Source organism: Scomber scombrus, chromosome 7, assembly GCF_963691925.1.
Source record: "Scomber scombrus chromosome 7, fScoSco1.1, whole genome shotgun sequence".
NCBI lineage: Eukaryota > Metazoa > Chordata > Actinopteri > Scombriformes > Scombridae > Scomber > Scomber scombrus.
The window spans coordinates 596,956-614,638 of record NC_084976.1 but is presented as its reverse complement, the minus strand read 5'-3'; the positions used below and the strand labels follow the sequence as shown (position 1 = coordinate 614,638).

The window sequence follows — 17,683 nt, the reverse complement described above, 5'->3', positions numbered from 1 at the left end:
CCAGGCAACCTCTTAACTCATAAACCAAAAGAGACAGTGGATCTAATACTAATGGGTAGTCTAATGTTCCAGTGGGATCAGCCCTGACTTAACTAAATCAAATGAAATGCACTGATAGCTGGTACTATTTCAAGAAAATCTAAGCAACCAAAGCCAACATATACATTGTTAGTATGATAAATTCACTGTTGGTTTTGGTATTTTCATTGGCTGGGAATAATATGAAATAAAGCCAACCTAATTTATATTGATCTAATGACTAAGGCACATGAAGCAGAACTATACTATAGATGAAGTTCATTCAAGTGTTGTATCAGTGAGAGACTCCTTTAGATAAAGTATCATTCATTCGCCAGCATGTCAATACACATTACTTAATAACACTTTGTATTTATTAGCAAGAGAGGCAACAGTGAAGCATCAGATAATATGTCAGTCAGCGTGTGAATGTTTGATACGAACAGAGCAGCAAAGAAACAAGTAAGGTCTGTATCCAACAGATAGATATATTAGTTCTTGTTACACAATATCACATGTGCATCCCCACACAAGGGGGCCGGGCAGCACTACAGGCAGCCTAAACCAGCTTCACTGCCAGTCCTGTGGTCCAGTCAGTGTAAGTAACTTTAGACTGCAGCTGCATACAGTCATTCCCTCCTCTGTGCACAGGCTGCTGGACTTCTAACAGAGGATTTTTCTACTGAGAGCCACAAGCACACAGCAAATTAATTCCCAATCAGGAAAAAACAATTACACTACCAAAACCTAAAAATGATATACAATCATACAAACCAGAAATATTAGAAAACTATACACGATTGAATGTGCTTGATGTAATTTAGGCATTATAACTATTTTCCATTTCATGTAAATATAGATCGACTTCATGTTCGGTTTCCCACCAATAATGTTGCTGTGCTCAAACGTGCACGTATCGAAAAACTGTCATTTCATGGTTCAGCGATAGACCCCTCAAGTAGGAAAATAAACACTGTGCTTCCATCGTAAGACTTCAACCACAAAGTCAGAACATGAAAAAAATCTAAGTGTAAAAGTTCAGACGAGACAAACCTCCTCAAAATCAAACAGAAATGATGGGAGATGCATAAAGTAGAAGCAGTGATGGACTGTAAGTACTGCAAACGGTATACCACACCTTCCCACAGCCACTTAAATACTTTTACACTTTCTAACATGTATATATAATATACAAAACCCTCCAATTCAGTCAACTAATCCCATCACATCAAGGGAAACGATTGCAGGCAGAAAATAATAATAATTTAAGATACATCATGCTGCTAGTTCAGGGTGACAAGGTAGAAAACAAAGCAAACATCTCATTAACTAGTGAGACTGTTGCGCACACTGCATCATGTTGCATTGCCCTGATACTGCTTTCTGAAATACAGAACATTTAAAATAAGCAGCAAAAACACCAGTGAACAGCCAACACAGTCACAGATTTCAAACTAACTTGTGCCAGTTGTCCAATTACATAATTCAGGAAGCAGTTGCCTTCAGGCTGAGCTGAAGGCTGGATAAGAGAGAGAGTTCCTCAATGGATCTCAGAAGACAAATAAATAAAGACCACTGAGTCCCCAGGTGGTCATCAAGTCCATTTAAATCAACAGGAGAGGAGAAAGAGCCCAGAGAACATGTGCAGCTGCTTCAGAGTTTTAGTATGCCAAACCCAGGATGTACAGTAGTACTGTATTTAACATCCACTACCTGCTTCCTTGCTTCTGGCAGGTCAGCCACCAAACCCCAAATCTGAACACCAGGGATTTTACTCAAGAGTGGATTTTAGCTATAATAAAAGAAAATGCTCCATCTGTTCATTCAGGGCTTTTCTGTCCTTCCCTTCTTTTTCTTTCTCTCTGAAGACTGAAGAGGTAGTTTCACATTCAAAAAGGGATATGGATGCTGATTTGGAAAAACTAGTTTCTAATTGTAACATCATTTAGGATGATAAAATGACAGGAAGTCAAAGGAAAATCATACTGTAGCACAATTCTTTCTTTAACATGAGTAGGCCTTCAATGGCATAGACATCTCATCAGTGGGAGGGACACCAGCCGAGCTGAGCTCTCCATGCAGGCCCCCACAGTTTCAATCAGCCACATGTGCTGTCACTTGTCATCTCATTATTCACAAATCCCTCTGTCTCTCCAGAGCTGGTGGTGAAGGCATTGTAGAAGTGAAGGTCTGGGGGAGCTGGCCCAGGAGAGACGAGGTGAGGACCCAGGAGAGTTTGCAGGCCAGTAGGCGGCTGTCTCCAGCGGGGGTTTAGAGAACCAGGAAAAAGGAATGGCTGAGGAGGTGAGGTGGGGTTAGAGCTGGAAACCCTCCATGGGTCCTTCCTGCTGCTGGAAGATGAACTGGCCCTGACTTTGGTCCACTTGTGGTGCCAGGCTGGCATCCTCCTCCTCCACGCCGAAGTAGTGTTCAATCAGGTCGAAGGCCTTCTGGTAGATTTCCTGGTTCTCGTGGCTCTGCAGGAACTCGATCTTATCCAGACCTACACACACACACACACACACACAGTTTATATATCTATACTACACTTCACACAACAGGAACACATGATCTGTAGAATGAGCCTTAAGTACTGAGTTTCAAAAACTGTCAACTACTGCTCTGATGAGATATTACATGATGCACACTGACATTGTGTTTCTTTTTTAACAGTATTTTTATTGAAGGTGACAACACAGGTCAAATAAAAACATGCACTGTTAACACATGCAGTCTATCCCTCAAATGTTCATTTGCTGAATGAGGTCATGTGTAAATGGGAGCAAGAACCGATATTCAGGGAAATCTGCCTATCTGTCTGTTTCCCACCTCAAGACCTGGTAACATTTCAGAGAACATGCAGGTATGGCCGTGTTGTGAATGAAAGCAGTAACATTGCAGGAACAAGCATGTGAAGCCTGATGAAAGACTCATTCATGTTGAGTGAGTGAACCAATCACAAGACTCTGCTGATGACGTATTTGAATCCCTGACTTGTTTGCAGCTGCCTTGCCAATGATTTCACAGGTGATTTGATGACTAACAAACAATACAAGTTATTTTGTCTGCAAACAAGCTCCTTTTTCCAGAACAGCTGGAAATTGGACACATTCTGAAATACAGGAGCTCCTCGCAGTGTGGTTGGCATCCATAACTGTTGCATGACTGCCATCTGCTGGACTGTCCTTTGTCCCATCTATCCCTGCATTGCCATGACGTGTGAGAAGGTGCAACACTGATATGTTCCTAAATGTAACTACATGTGCAAATAGTGAAAATCACTAGTGGAGCCTGAAAAGTTATCCCAGTAATTAACTGAGAACTATGTGTGAAAGAAGCTTGAGTGATTGTTCTACCAAACACTGGTTTGTTAAATGATCTGAAATAATATCTGTACTGGTATGTACTAAGAATATGGCCTGAATAAAGCAGCTGTCAGCTGTTTGTAACACCCTCCATTTAATGTGAGAGGAATGTGTTTCACACATATCCACTGGTACTTACACAGCAGAACTGTGTGTAGTTTCCAGATGTTCGTCACAATATAAAGGGTTTGAATAACACTAATGCACACAAGGTGAAAACAGTTACAAAATCCTTTGTGAGTGGAAGAGCCTGATTCAACAGTTAGCCATCATTACTGCTTCTTTGACCTTTCTGCCACGTTCAAGTCATTAGATAAATAAATACAACCAGAAACAAGATAAGTATTCTGTAACAAGAGACCTATTCATTGATAGGCTAATCAGATTATGGTTGGCCTGCTCATAGATGTATTTCTGGTAGTGAGCCAGTGACAAAATAAGGAAATTCCTATCCTGTGTCTAAACAGTGCCTGAAGGTGTAGGTGTGTACAGTGTGTGTTGTATTGCACAGCTGTACCGTAAGCCTCCTCGATGAGAGCACAGTAAGGGTTGATGCCAGTTCCGTTCTGTTTGGCTTCCTGTTCTCCCAGTCTGAGGATGTTCTCCAGACCGTTTAGAGACACTTGTACAATCTTAGAGTCCATCACTGTCAGCAGGTCACACATGGGCTTAATGGAGTTCAGAGACACCAGGTACCTGTTCATACAAGAGAGGAAATATCACTGATTGATTAGTGTCCACTGCCAGTCTGAGTCACACCACTGAGTTCACACTGCAGTTGAGCTGAGATACATTGAATAAAATAAAAGTGTGCTGTGTTCATATAATTACTGGTAATGTTCCCTGTTATCCATGAAAAAGACTTGATGATGTCTGTTTTTCCCTGCCTTCAGAACAGAGAAGTATATTAAACATACTTGATCTGTGCAGGAGTGCCTCCAGAGGTGGCATTGGTGATGGCCCACGCTGCCTCCTTCCTTGTGCGGAACTCAGCCTTCTGAAGGATCTCAATCAGTACTGGGAAGATGTTGGCATCAATCACATTCTGACAAGAGAAGAAGTGCTGTCAGCTACACACGCAAGCACTTCTTCAGACATGACACACTGACGCTATGTAAAGTAGTCTTTACCTGAATCTGAGCTCTGTTTCCTGCTGTGATGTTGGACACAGTCCAACATGCCTCCTTTTTGATGGACTCCTTGGGACTGCTAAGCAGGTGCAGTAAACATGGCAGAGCTGAGCAGTTCAAGATCACCTGATGATAGTAGTATAAGAGGGCAATGTTTATATTTCACATTACATGTTCTCTTGTATATACACATGAATGAAAAATGTACGTGTGTACTGAGACATTATATATACACACCTGTGTCTGAATGTCATCTCCTGTCACAATGTTGCCCACTGCACGTAAAGCAGGAGAAACCACCTTGTAATCACTGTGCCTGTAAAAAACATCCAAATAAACATTCACACAATATGCTATGCAAGAGTTTTTATTTATTTTTACTGTTTTTCTACTTTACAGAACAACACAGAAGACATCAAAACTATTAAATACCATATAAGAAATTATGTAGTAAACTAGCAAATGTAAACAAAGCAACATACGTGTCATATTTTAGATTACTCAAAGTAGCCAATGTTTGCCTTGATGACAGCTTTGCAAACTGTTGAAAACTGGCAGTATGTTAACCAGCTTCATGAGGTCATCACCTGGAATGCTTTTCAATAAATGTGTTTTGTCACAATTAAATCAGTGGAACTTGTTGCCTTCTTAATTAGTTTAAAACCCCAGTAGCTGTGTTGGTATACAGCATTTAGCCCCATTCCACTACTGTAGTAATCAATATTATGACAAGAACCAAGTCACAGGAAGCAATATTTTCATTTCAAGTGATCTCTGGTTGCAAAAAGGATGGATTGCAGGTATCATTTAACGGGAGACGTTTCCATTCTATTTAGGGAAAACGAAACAAAGAACGAAAGAACGAAAGAAAGAAAGACTAGTACATCCAGAACTCTACTGTTAACCGGTGTCCTGCTGAGCCTCCACTGCCTCCCTGTCCCACAATAACATCCTTCTCATTTACAAAGCCCTCCATAACCAGACATCCATACCAAACTACTCCACCAACACACTCCCTCCCACAGCCTCCACTCCCCTGATGCCAACCTCCTGCCTCCACCTCTCAGGACCAAGCACTGGGCCTGGGGAGACAGAGCCTTCTCCATAGCTGCTCCCCCTCTCTGTCTGGGACTCTCTCCACAAACATCTGTGACTGATACTGAAACTCACCTTTTCAGAACTGCTTTAAATGTGTATGTGATGATACGTGTCATGGATGATACTAAGCATGTTTATTTTTCTAGTATTATTATAATTCTCCTGTAATGATCTGTTAACAGCTTCTTACATGAGCAGCTCCACCAGCCGGCGGCAGACTCCAGAATCAATGACTGTCTGGATCTTCTCGTTGGGGCCATCAGACAAGTAAGACAGAGCCCAGCATGCATCAGCCAGCACATCTGGATCACTGCTGAACAGAAGCCTGGACAATACGCTGAGACAAGGAGACACCTGACACAAACCACAGACAAGGACAACAGAGACACAGGGACAGTTTACTGTTAAAGCTGAATAAACAACTAGAGAAATATTGCAAAAATAAAGACAGTAGGCTCCAGTATTCCACTTCAGTCATGAAACCTGGACTGACCTTGGCAAAATCAGGTGGTGGGTTCTTCCCCCGGCACAGGTTAGACAGTGCCCACACTGCATTACGGGTTGTTGTGAGACGGTTGGATTTAGCAAGCAGTCTGGATATGACAAAAAAGGATCTAGATGTTATCACATCAGATACAACACATTCAGACATTACCTACAGTGAGAGGCGGAGCACTTACTGCTGTAGAGATGGCAGGATGCCACAGTTGAGCACGTAGTCTCTGCACTCAGCATTATCTCCAGCTATGTTCCCCAATGCCCACACCGCCTGAAACACACACACACACACGTCTCTGTACACACTGCAGGCCAACAGTACATCTCACCTGCTCACTGTTACCTGTGACATTACATGTACTGAATGTTGATTGGATAGATGCACTGGACCAATCAGCTGCATGGCCTGTTTCTCACCTCTAATTTATTCACAAACTCATTTATGTGAATAATTCAGGCTAACTTTAAACAGCATGATCAGGACAGTTACCTTGTTTTCAGTTTAAGAATTTGGAGAACAAAGGAGGGGGGGTGAATATGTAATCTGATATTACACTATCAACATGTATAGGTCAGTACAGAACCTAAATACATTCATCAATGTGGTTGGACTGTACTCCTTACTTCAGAGATGACTTACTGAACGTACACTGGGAAACCAGAGCTGACTAACTGAAAGAAAATGACAGTAATCAGCAACTAGTTTGATAATAAAACAATATTTCAATTTATTTTACAAGCAGAAATGTTTGTTTTTGTGATTTTCTGTTTTTCTTAAACTGTTATGAAGGTTAAAAGTCAGACTTCCATCTGTTCTGAATATTTCACTTGAAATGTTAATTGTACTTCCTCCTTTTTATGGCATTGTTGGTGCAGAAGAGAACAAGACATTTGAAGATGCCACCTGGAGCTCTGGGAAACCCACAGACACTTTTTACTACTTTCAAAGAGTTTATAGACAAGATTTGATAACAAATGAATCGAGAGAATAATCAGCAAATTAATCAATAATGAAAATGATCATTAGTTGTAGCCCTATTGGGAACGGCTCAGGAAGCGATATTAAAGTGAAATTAGAGTTCCAGATAAGTAAAATGCAACATGACCAACACAGCAATGAATAAAGCAGGATAGGGCTGGGCAATATATCAATATTATATCGATATCGTGATATGAGACTAGATATTGTCTTAGATTTTGGATTTTGTCCATATCGCCCAGCCCTAAAGCAGGATGTGTTTCAATATGCAATAATAGAAGAGAACAATACAAGCTTACCATAAGTCAGTCCTGTTCATTATGTTTGCAACATTGCCCACAATAGTTTCATAGAAGCAGAGATATCAAAACTAGTTTCAATCATCTTGAGCTTTACAGCTTTTCTTCATTATATCCACAAACTGAGTCAGGTGCAGAAAGGCTTCATGATGATTTCTACAACACAGTCTACTTGATGTCAGTCCTCAGTTCATTCCTTTATTGTACGTTACCAGATCAGAATTATACTAAATCAAATTTGAGCCAACACTAATTTCAAATGAATACAGTTTTATCATGAACAATAAAGTGTTATATATTGAAGGCTCTCACCTGTTCCTGGACATCCTCATACTCAGAGTTCAGCAGTTCAATGAAAATGGGCACAGCTCCTGTTTCAATCACCACCTTGGTGTGCAGGAAGGTACCTGAGGCAATGTTAGTTAGAGCCCAGGCAGCCTCAAACTGACACACACACACACACACACACACACACACACACACACACACACACACACACACACACACACACACACACACAAATGACAGTCAATGCACATTCTGACATAACCAAGGTTAATACTTAACATTTTCCTTGTGCAATTATCTGCTCCATCTATTTGTAATTTGCTTAAATACAAATAGATCAAGAAATAAGGATCATATTAGGTTAGGAACTTTCATAGAAATGAAAACATTCATTACTGTGCCTGGTACACTTTATTCTTGGTAGGTACATTTCTGCTGTATCATTGCTCACATCACATGATGAGCACAAGATATGTGTTTAGTAACATGTCTTTAATAGAATCAGTGGCACACTCTACTGGAAAACCACAGCTCTTATTTGAAGAACAGACATCAACACATTCAGTTGACTGAATACATGCACTGATGCTCTTACCTGCAGCGTGCAGTTTTCGCTCCTCTTCAGAAACTCCACAAAACGATTCACAACACCAGGAGTGGAAATGACCTCATCAATGGGAGGGTTGGGCTCTGCACAAAAAAACAACATGCTGATTTAGAAAAAAGCCGTGACTCTCATCAACTATGTGCAAAAAGAAACCGGTGTGTTCAGGAGAAAGTGTACTTTTCTTTTCCTTCAGCTTTTAATTGCTGTTTATTATTTGTTTCTATCTTAAGTTGTCATCACTGTGGTGCTTTTGTGGAGATCGGTTGTTGGACAGTGAGTCTTAGTGTGATGTAGTGCGAGATTCAAAAGCACTGCAATAAGTAGAAGCTTTTATCAATAGACTAAAGAGCAGTACAACAGACACATAGATAAAGCTGTGAGAGATTATTACATACATGAATAATGGGGTTAATAATAATAAGAAGAAAATAATACAGTTTCCTTTTACTTCAGTGTTCTAATCATAGAAATATCAGCTTGGCATTATGTGATGATAAGGAACCTTGGTTGAGACCAGAAATGCTTGTCAAAACCTGCTTCTGAATCACCTCCTCTCTCATTGGTGCAGACACACACACACACACACACATACACAGTAGCAGAGAGAATGAAACAGACTTTGCTATACTTAACTCAAGTGAACAATAATGCTTGATGACTGAGCAACAAAATCTGCAACAAACTGCTGCACAAGCACAACATAAACGGACTTTATCCACAGCCAGTATGTTTTAAAACTATACATAGCCTCTTCTACTTGTACTGAACCATTATTGACCAGCTTTAAAATGAATACTAATTGCAACAATTGAGCCTTATTAGCCAAATATGTTAAATAAGTTGAATTGTTGCAGACTTGGAGCCTGAGACCAACCAGCAGCTCCTGCAGCACAGGGAGGATGACTGATGACACAGACTGTTACAGTTTACTGGAAAATACCTGCAGTCTTTCTAAAACATAGAAGTCTGAGAGATTCAGGTAACTATCAACAAAATCACAACAAATATATGTATTTATCTTGTTAGGGTTGGTGGGGGCTCTCTAAATATTAGCATTAGGTTAGAAAAATAAACTTACCAACCTGAAAGTAGCCTTTATTGATTTCTTTATATTTTTGCATTCATAGATTAATATTATTGTTATAATATCAACCAGGACAAATAAATACATTTTGGTTATCTTCATCATTACATATGTTTTACTTGATATTGAATATATAATGCTGATATAAACAAACCTTTGGAGAGTAACTTCCTGAACTTCTGTGTAGCAATTAGCTGCTGATCTGGGTCTTCAGAGAAGATCATCTGAATCATATCTGGAGTTATGACTCCATCCTGCACAAAAGTCACCATTAGAGAATTATCATTATTATTATTGTTATTACTACATTTAATCATGATCAGATCCTGCACAGTTACATAAAGAAAGTGTGTTTAATAGTAGTTTGTTACTGGGGCTTTAGCTATAACTAATGCAGTGCCTGTTCAGATTGGACAGGTTTCTGTGCCTCTGGCTACTACTTCAACACATAGAACAATTGAATACAGTCCATGTGAGTGGTGTGTGTGAGTATATACACCAACAACATGAAAGAAATTAACTTCATACACACACATACCTACAGATGTTATAAATAATAAGTAGGCTACTCTAATAGTAAATAAATGTTCTTTTGTCATTTCAAGCAGCCTAAAATAAGAGCTGCATTTAAAACTACAATAATGTTCACACTATATAAAGTGGATCTATCATATTGAGCTCTTGAATCGTTGTGACATTCTGTGCCTTCAGTTCTGATTTGAGTGGGTATGTTTGTGCTTTGTCTGTAGTGATACTTCAAAATTGTTATGGTGTTGGAGGATAACACACACACACACACACGAACACACTTACACCTGCAATGGGTACTGTGGAGCTGATGTCTGGATCCTGGATGGGACACTCCAGCATTGATTCATCACTTGAAGGTACACATACATTTCTCCTCTTAAACAGCTGTGGGCAGAGTGACAGTCAAATGATTAAGCTGCTGTTTATATTTTAACAACCTTGGTTTGATGCACACACATACTGAAATATGCACAGGTTTAATTGTAACCGACTATGCAGAACCATGAACAAGACTATATGGAACATTTTAAGATTTTCAGACTTGCAGAGACCTGTTTCATTTAAATGAATACACCAACATGATAATCACATACTAATGATTAACTCACAAATATTGTAGAGACCCTACTGTGAAATGTGTTTGTGTGAGTTTGGGCTGGAAAGGAAATTGAATTTCAACAATTCCAATTGTGTGTGTAATTAAAAAAAAAAAAAAGAGGTCAAATGTTTAGGTATAATAAAAAATATCCTTATTCTTTTAAGTGTTTGACTTCTATAGTGTCATTTAAATAAGTAAAGTAAGACTTTTTAACTGAACATTCACAAAATAAATCCATAGTCATTCAAAAGGTCTGATCCACTGTGAGTAGATAAATGGTCTTGTGGATGCTGTGGTATGTGACACTCATCTTTCATCATCACCACAGAGAAGCATGTAACACAGCTCCGTATCTGTGGCTCTAGTGGAGGAGCTCACACTGCCTGATGACACACTTCTGATAACATTCTTATAGCCTGATGCTGTGCTGCCTTAAAGGTTTGATCAAATTTAATGTGCAAATTAACTTACAGCAAAATTAGCTTCCCAAATGCATAATACTGTGTCTTTCATTTTCTTTAATAAAGTGCAGCCACACTTTTGAGTGTTTACCATGAACCGTCTTTCACACTGTTGTGACATTAACCAAGCATGCTCCTATCTAAACACATCTACATTCTGTTGTATTGATGCATGATGTAGACAAGTCCTGATAGATAGACAAGTCCTTGCACATATGTAGCCTTGGTTTGCAATAATAAAGAGTTATCATCTGTTGATGAGCAGAACCAATTTTTGAAGGGTACCTAGTTCTTGACATTTTGGATTCTGTTCTAATTTGAAACTGGTTTTGGGTCCCAACCCTAGTGTCAGGAAGTCTAGATTACATACATTAATCAGGTGGTTGAAGGTGAATCAGCATTTACCTGCTCCTCTCTTTTCTGTTTGCGTAGCTGGATTCCTTCTTCCTCTCTCCTTCGACGCATCTCCTGAGGATTCAGTGCTTTGTTCTTATAGCTCTTCATCCTGTAATTCTCTTTGCCTGGACTAGCCATCGTGTCTGCAGAGTCAGGATACAGGACAGGCCGTTCTTTATCAAAAGCAAACATGAAGTGTTGAGGATCTATGACTCGGACATTGTTTGTCCGTGGACACAAATATACAGGCCAGGGGACAAATTAAAGTTAAAACTATCATAACATGTTGAGCCTCCATGTGCTGCCAGAACAGCTTCAGTGCTCCTTGTTATTCATTCTACAGTCTGTGAGCTCTATTGGAGAGATGAACTCCATTCTTCTAAAACATTATCTCTCTTTGGTGTTTTAATGATGGTGATGGAGAGCGCTGTCTAACACATAGGTGTTCAGTTGAGATATGGTGACTGTGAAGGTCATAGCATATGATTCACATCATTTTAATACTCAAACCATTCAGTGACTCCTCATGCTCTATGGATGGAAGAGACCACTCTCATCCAGATAGAAATGTTTCATCATAGGATAAAGGTGATCACTTAGAACTTTGCATTAATTTGTGTGTGGACCCAAACCATGCCAGTAAAATGCCCCCCACAGCATAACAGAGCCACCAGATCCCCTCACTGTAGGGGTCAAGCATTCAGAACTGTGTTGGTTTTTCCTTTAATTTGTCACCAGTCTGCATCCTCCTATAGAACGTGGGCTGGATCACAGTTATCTAACATCATTTTTAATAAGTTTAATCTGTATTTACACTGGGAACATTGGCTGAGTATACCCGCTTTTTCTTTTAAACAGCAAAGCTGTTTACTGCTTCACTACTGAACAGAACAAGGAACACACACACAGGACACAGGCTCTTTAACAAGCTGCTGTGGGGCAATTATTGAAAATGGGCTCAACAGGGATACAACAGTTGGAACTCTAAGTAGATTTACAGATTACTCCGTAATTACTGTTTTCAAATAGAAGTTGTGTTGCGTAGTGTGAGTCTTGAAGCAATGCAATGAATTTCACTATGTGGCAGCAATGTGACACCTCACCAACGGGGGGCGATATTTGACAGAGAAAAGGGCTCAGCTACCTACCAGCTGCCGTAGATATCAAACGTAAACATGAAGAGGTCAAGGCGAAGTTTGGCGTGGGACCTCTTCAAACTAAAAATGACGGAGTTTATTGTAAATCCTGCACCTTGGCCAGGCTACCCAGGATAGTGCGACAATGCCTCTGCATCCCGGCTACTTCGGTTCCGTCAGAGTGTTTCAGCTGCTGGACTGACTCACCACTGCGCTCACTGATCCCTGAGCATGCTAAAATGCTAACATGCTAATCAACAAGAATCAGTAGGCTGGAGTTACTTTACTTTGTTAGCAGTGGAAAGTCACCACTGTAGCCTTTAGGTCACTCTTGTTGTTTTATAAGGCTCTAGTTAAATAAGCAGAATTATGAAGTAACGCTACCTCTGTCACTCACTCTCCCTCTTTCTCTCTCGGCTCGGCACATATTTGAGTCCTTTAACGTTATATTTTGGCAAAAACTGTCAGTCCAGAGTAATATTCTGTTTTTTGATTAAGTTGCGGCTTAATCGTGTTTAAGAGCGCTGTATTGATTGATATGTGAAGAGGTTTGGCTCGGAGCATCGAGCTCAGCTGCTTTTACAAGCGTTCCGTATCATGGCATTTTTAAGATAAAAAAAATAATGATTTTTTTCCCGATGATCGATCAAGAAAATGTATTCAAATGCCCATCCCTATTGTGAACAAGTGAAAAGATTTGTAACAAATATAATGTTTTAATTATTTATAATAGTAAATATATGATAATCAATCTGAGTACTTAATGAATATTTGTACAAAGGTTTGCAGTTACACATCTGTCTGTTTGTGGGTGAAAAAGTTCACACTGAACTTAACAGCTACAGGTAAGAGTATGTTAATCCCACATTTGACACTTCCTCCTGAAGCTGCCTAGCCAATGAGGATGCTCTGAAACACTGGGTATTTGTCCCATGAAGGCACTGAAGGGCCATCCACATGGAGACGATTTTGGAGTGAAACCGCAAATGTGTTGTGCGTTTAGGCCGAGCGTAACGATGGATCCGGAGTTTTCGCTGCTTGAAAACGCACTTTTTTTAAACCTGGTTCCAAGGTGAAAAAGTCCAAAACGTTTCAGGTTTTGGATTCGTGAGAACACCAGAAACGCAAACGATGATGTCATCACCCCTCGACCCGCCCCTCTAGCTTTTGACCTCCTAAGACCGCGACATCTCACAACAACAACACACAATGGCGGAATACAGCCTAACCCCGACGATGCTGGCGGTGCTGCAGCAGATAATGACCCTTATTAACACGCTAGGGGGGCTTTCTTTTCGCTATCCATCTTCGTTGTTCGGTTATTTCTCCTTCTTCGACTGTCTGTTTGTATACAGCGGGCAGGCTTTATGCGCATGATCTGCCTCTTTCTCGTTTTTCGGTGGATTTCTGTAGCTGAAACAGTGCCACACACAGGCCTGGAATATGTACTACAGTGTTTGAGAGTTAATGCTTTTTGGGAATTAGTCCATCGTTACGGAGAAATGTCTGGCCCCCCTGCCGAGAGAAATGGGGCGGGGGGGTCGTTTTCGAAATCTGGCTTTGTGTAAACGGCCCCTGAAAGTGTCCCAGCTGAACAGCCTCTGAACTTAACAACGCTCATGCCAAACTCCCTTACAAAAATACTCTGTTTAAAAGATGCCTTGTTTGTAGGTGTAAGACAAGCAACATGGATAATTATTGCTTAATTCTGCAGTAATTCTGAACTATTTCAAATAGCTCTGTCTGTCACAATAATTATGTTATCGGCTTATAGTAAAAAACATGGACGATCAGTTTTGCTGACCTACTGACAAAAAAACGATGTTAAATTGTATATTTTTGTAAGGGAGTTCTGCATGGTCGTAATTACGTTCAGAGGCTGTTCAACTGGCCAAAGTATGAGACATTCCTATCTTGTTATGTTTGTGGTGAATGAAACTCAACAATACTTTTCTTTGTTGGAGCTGATATTAATCCACTCTGATGCCACATGGAGTGTGTTCATTGTTTTATCTCCCAATTTTTACCTAGTACTTCCACCTTAACACGTATACTATTCATAATGTATTTTGGGGCTGATTTACGCATGTGTTTTTGCTGGTTGGGCGTTGCTGATTGGCTCTCAGAACAGGTCTGTGGGTTTCATGTATTAAAAGTCTCTGACCTGTTCGTCAGTGCTTAACAACATCATACATTCTGCAACCACTTTTATCAGCAGCAGCTCAGCTTTTAGTTTTTTAAAAACAAATACAATCTTGTATAATATCGTCAACATATTTTACACATTTGAATGTAGTCATACATTGTACAATAGTTATGATCCTAATTTGAGCCCACATCACAAACCCAACAACTTGCAATATAATCCCATTAAAAGGTCTTTGATCACATCTGATACAAGGTTTGTGAGGCATCATCCAATCACTAAACCAATCAGGAGTCCAGAGTTCCAGAGAAGCAAAGATAGATACAGCAAGATGAAAAGCAAAGGCTCTGTAGATAAATAATTACTAAGGGGAAATTAACTGACTTTATCACATAAAATGCAGTGGTTACTATGTGGAATTATATTGAAAATATATGATCTGGTCACTGTTTAACCCTGCAAGCAAATTGATACTTTACACAGGGTTTCTGCAGGTTTGAACAAGTTAAAAAGACTTGAAGACCTTTTTAAGACCATTATGAATTAAATTAAAGACCAACACAAGGTATGCAAAAGTAAGGAAAAATCGCAGTCCCAGAATGACTTTAAAAGTAACGAAACACCTGATCTTGAGTGTGACACCAGCGCTTTCACACCAACTGTGCCTAATTTGAGAGACTTCTTGCAGATAATGCACACTGCGCTTCAAATTGATTGTTTGGTACCAGTTTTAACCAACCACTGAATTCTGATTGTTCAAGCCAACATTACCTGGATCCTACAGAAAGAATTACAACGCATTTCTCTGAAAAAAAACAACAACAACAAAAGAAAAAGGCGACGGAGGAAGCAGTACATTAACGTACATAATTAAAGACCTAGTATGCAACAAATGGACGGATTTTAGACGTTTTAAGGCGTAATATTGAGATGTTTAAATCTTAGACTTTTTAAGACCCTGCAGAAACCCTGTTACATGAACAAAATCATGTCACAATCATTCAGGACAGATATAATATAGTGGCAGGTGAGGGTGACCTGCTCTGTTCCCACACAGGTATCTGTATGCTAAAACGCTCTGGAACCAATTCAAGCTGACTGATGATCATGAAGACATAAAAATGATTAACTAGCTTTTGAAAAAAACTCAGAATAGGGAGGAGTAATGTTTCATATCGTCAAAACTAGCAGGTGTTTTTACAAACAGAGATATGAGCTATGACAGTGCAATGATTGGCTTAAACATTTCATCCACACTGATATAAGTTTCACGACCTTCTGATCATTAGAACCGATCTCATCAGGATTTTTGACAGACAGCAGAACTTGAGAATAGGACTACCAACCTTTAACGTCATACAGAGAGAGCACACATTCATTTTCAAATATGGAACGATGCACGTTCATATCACACACCTTCATTTTAAACCGTGAAGTGCAAACATCACAACAGGTTATGACGACATCAAACTATTGCGTTAACCTTCTCCAAACTAGTCATTTGAATATTCCTAAAGATCCCGCAGGTTGACTGATTGTCATGTATGTGTCAGTGTTTAAACACATTTCTCCCACACAGGAAGGAGGAGGTCATGCTAAGCTCTGTACATGCTAACGCTGCACTGCTGACAGTTAAGTTACAACAAAACATGACCTGTTCAAAAGAACACTGCATACACACAGCTGACGTCAACTCAACCAGCAGCACTAGGTTTTATTTAGTTTTAGCAGCATGTCTCTGAGCAACACAGCTACATGTTGTTGGGCTATTCCCAGGCTTTTCTGCACTAGCACGCTAGCTCCTCCGCTAATGCTACGTTGGGTCAGATCACGTTATCTCAGTTGTATTTAGTTTCAATAACAACAACGTCAGTTATCATGACACATATCAGCACTGATATGTCTGTTCTTACCCACTGAAGCTTTGTTGTACCTTGAACTGCGTGTGGATGTTTGACAGTTACAACCTCTCCTTCTACCCCTGCTTCTGCCTCTGATAGCAAAATGGCGTCCTATTAAAACTTTCCCAGCAAACCCCCTGCGTCAACAACTCCAAACGTCACTTCCGTCAGCTGTCGGCCGGTGTTCCGCTTTGATTTTTTTCAAAACATTCCCGCCAAATGACTTTAATCTCCCACCGTCTCCCATTGTCCCATGTTTATACAGTATGTTCCATCTTTAATAAACAATAGACACCTCTTTTAAACATCTTTATTAACACGTATAAACCAATCAGATACGAACAAAAGATAGTAGATATAGGTGGATGTAGAGGGATACAAAGAACAAACTTGGCAATTATTTTGTTCTGAAAGTTTGGTTTCACCATAAACCTGAAGCTTGGCAGACCAGATATTTTGATAAAAGTACAACAAACACTATACAGAATTCTAATGATGGGAATGTTTATGTATACCAGCACATACTGGTGTTAAAGGAAATTAGAAAAGCAGATAATGTTGCAAACGAAGCTGCAAAAAGTAATAACATGGATTTGACAGTTAGCAAAATAGAAATGAAGGGCATTATTAATCAGAGATTGAGAGTGAGGTGGCAAAATCAATGGGAGGAACAGTTAGGAGAGAGCAGGACCATGGTTTTACAGAGATCAAAGGAATGGGAGGAAATTATGTGTGCAGGAAGGAACAGGAGAGATGAGAGATCATCATTTCAAGACTCAGATTTGGACATGCAAGATTAAATAGCACACTGTTCATAATAGGAAAGCATGATACAGGCAGATATGAATACTCTGGACAAAAGGAACCAGTAGAACAGAACTGTGAGAAGTATGAAGAATAAAGAATATGTGCAAAAGCTCAGAAAGGAAAAGTACAATTGGAATAGAATAGAATAGAATAGATAAAAGTTTGAGGAGTGAGTATTATCAAATTTGATTTCATTGTCTCAGAATACCTTATTTGATTGAGAAAATAGGAGTTGCTATTTTTGTATGATTTGATATTCTGATCCACACTCCATACCAGTAGGTGGCGGTAATGCACCAATACGTTTGTCAACCACCAATAAACACGAAGAAGAAAAACCC

General features: G+C 39.7%; 1 protein-coding gene across 1 annotated transcript; it reads right to left on the bottom strand.

Annotated features, from left to right (window-relative positions):
- Positions 1-1,149: 1,149 nt before the first annotated feature.
- Positions 1,150-16,626, bottom strand: kpna5 (karyopherin alpha 5 (importin alpha 6)). The gene is made up of 14 exons (XM_062422241.1): positions 16,548-16,626; positions 11,362-11,495; positions 10,180-10,281; positions 9,521-9,620; positions 8,271-8,365; positions 7,700-7,831; positions 6,292-6,380; positions 6,105-6,204; positions 5,802-5,965; positions 4,751-4,829; positions 4,514-4,639; positions 4,301-4,428; positions 3,901-4,079; positions 1,150-2,521 (listed from the first exon to the last, which is right to left on the bottom strand). Exons 2-14 carry the CDS (start codon positions 11,488-11,490, stop codon positions 2,334-2,336), a joined length of 1,611 nt encoding a protein of 536 aa, XP_062278225.1. The 5' UTR covers positions 11,491-11,495; positions 16,548-16,626; the 3' UTR covers positions 1,150-2,333.
- Positions 16,627-17,683: the final 1,057 nt, after the last annotated feature.

Coding starts and splice junctions, on each gene's coding strand:
- kpna5 (XM_062422241.1), bottom strand. CDS start 11,490: ATGGCTAGTCCAGGCAAAGAGAATTACAGGATGAAGAGCTATAAGAAC. Junction 10,282..11,361: donor AACAGAAAAGAGAGGAGCAG/GTAAATGCTGAT, acceptor CTCTGCCCACAG/CTGTTTAAGAGGAGAAATGT. Junction 2,522..3,900: donor TCTCATCGAGGAGGCTTACG/GTACAGCTGTGC, acceptor GTGTGTGTGTAG/GTCTGGATAAGATCGAGTTC.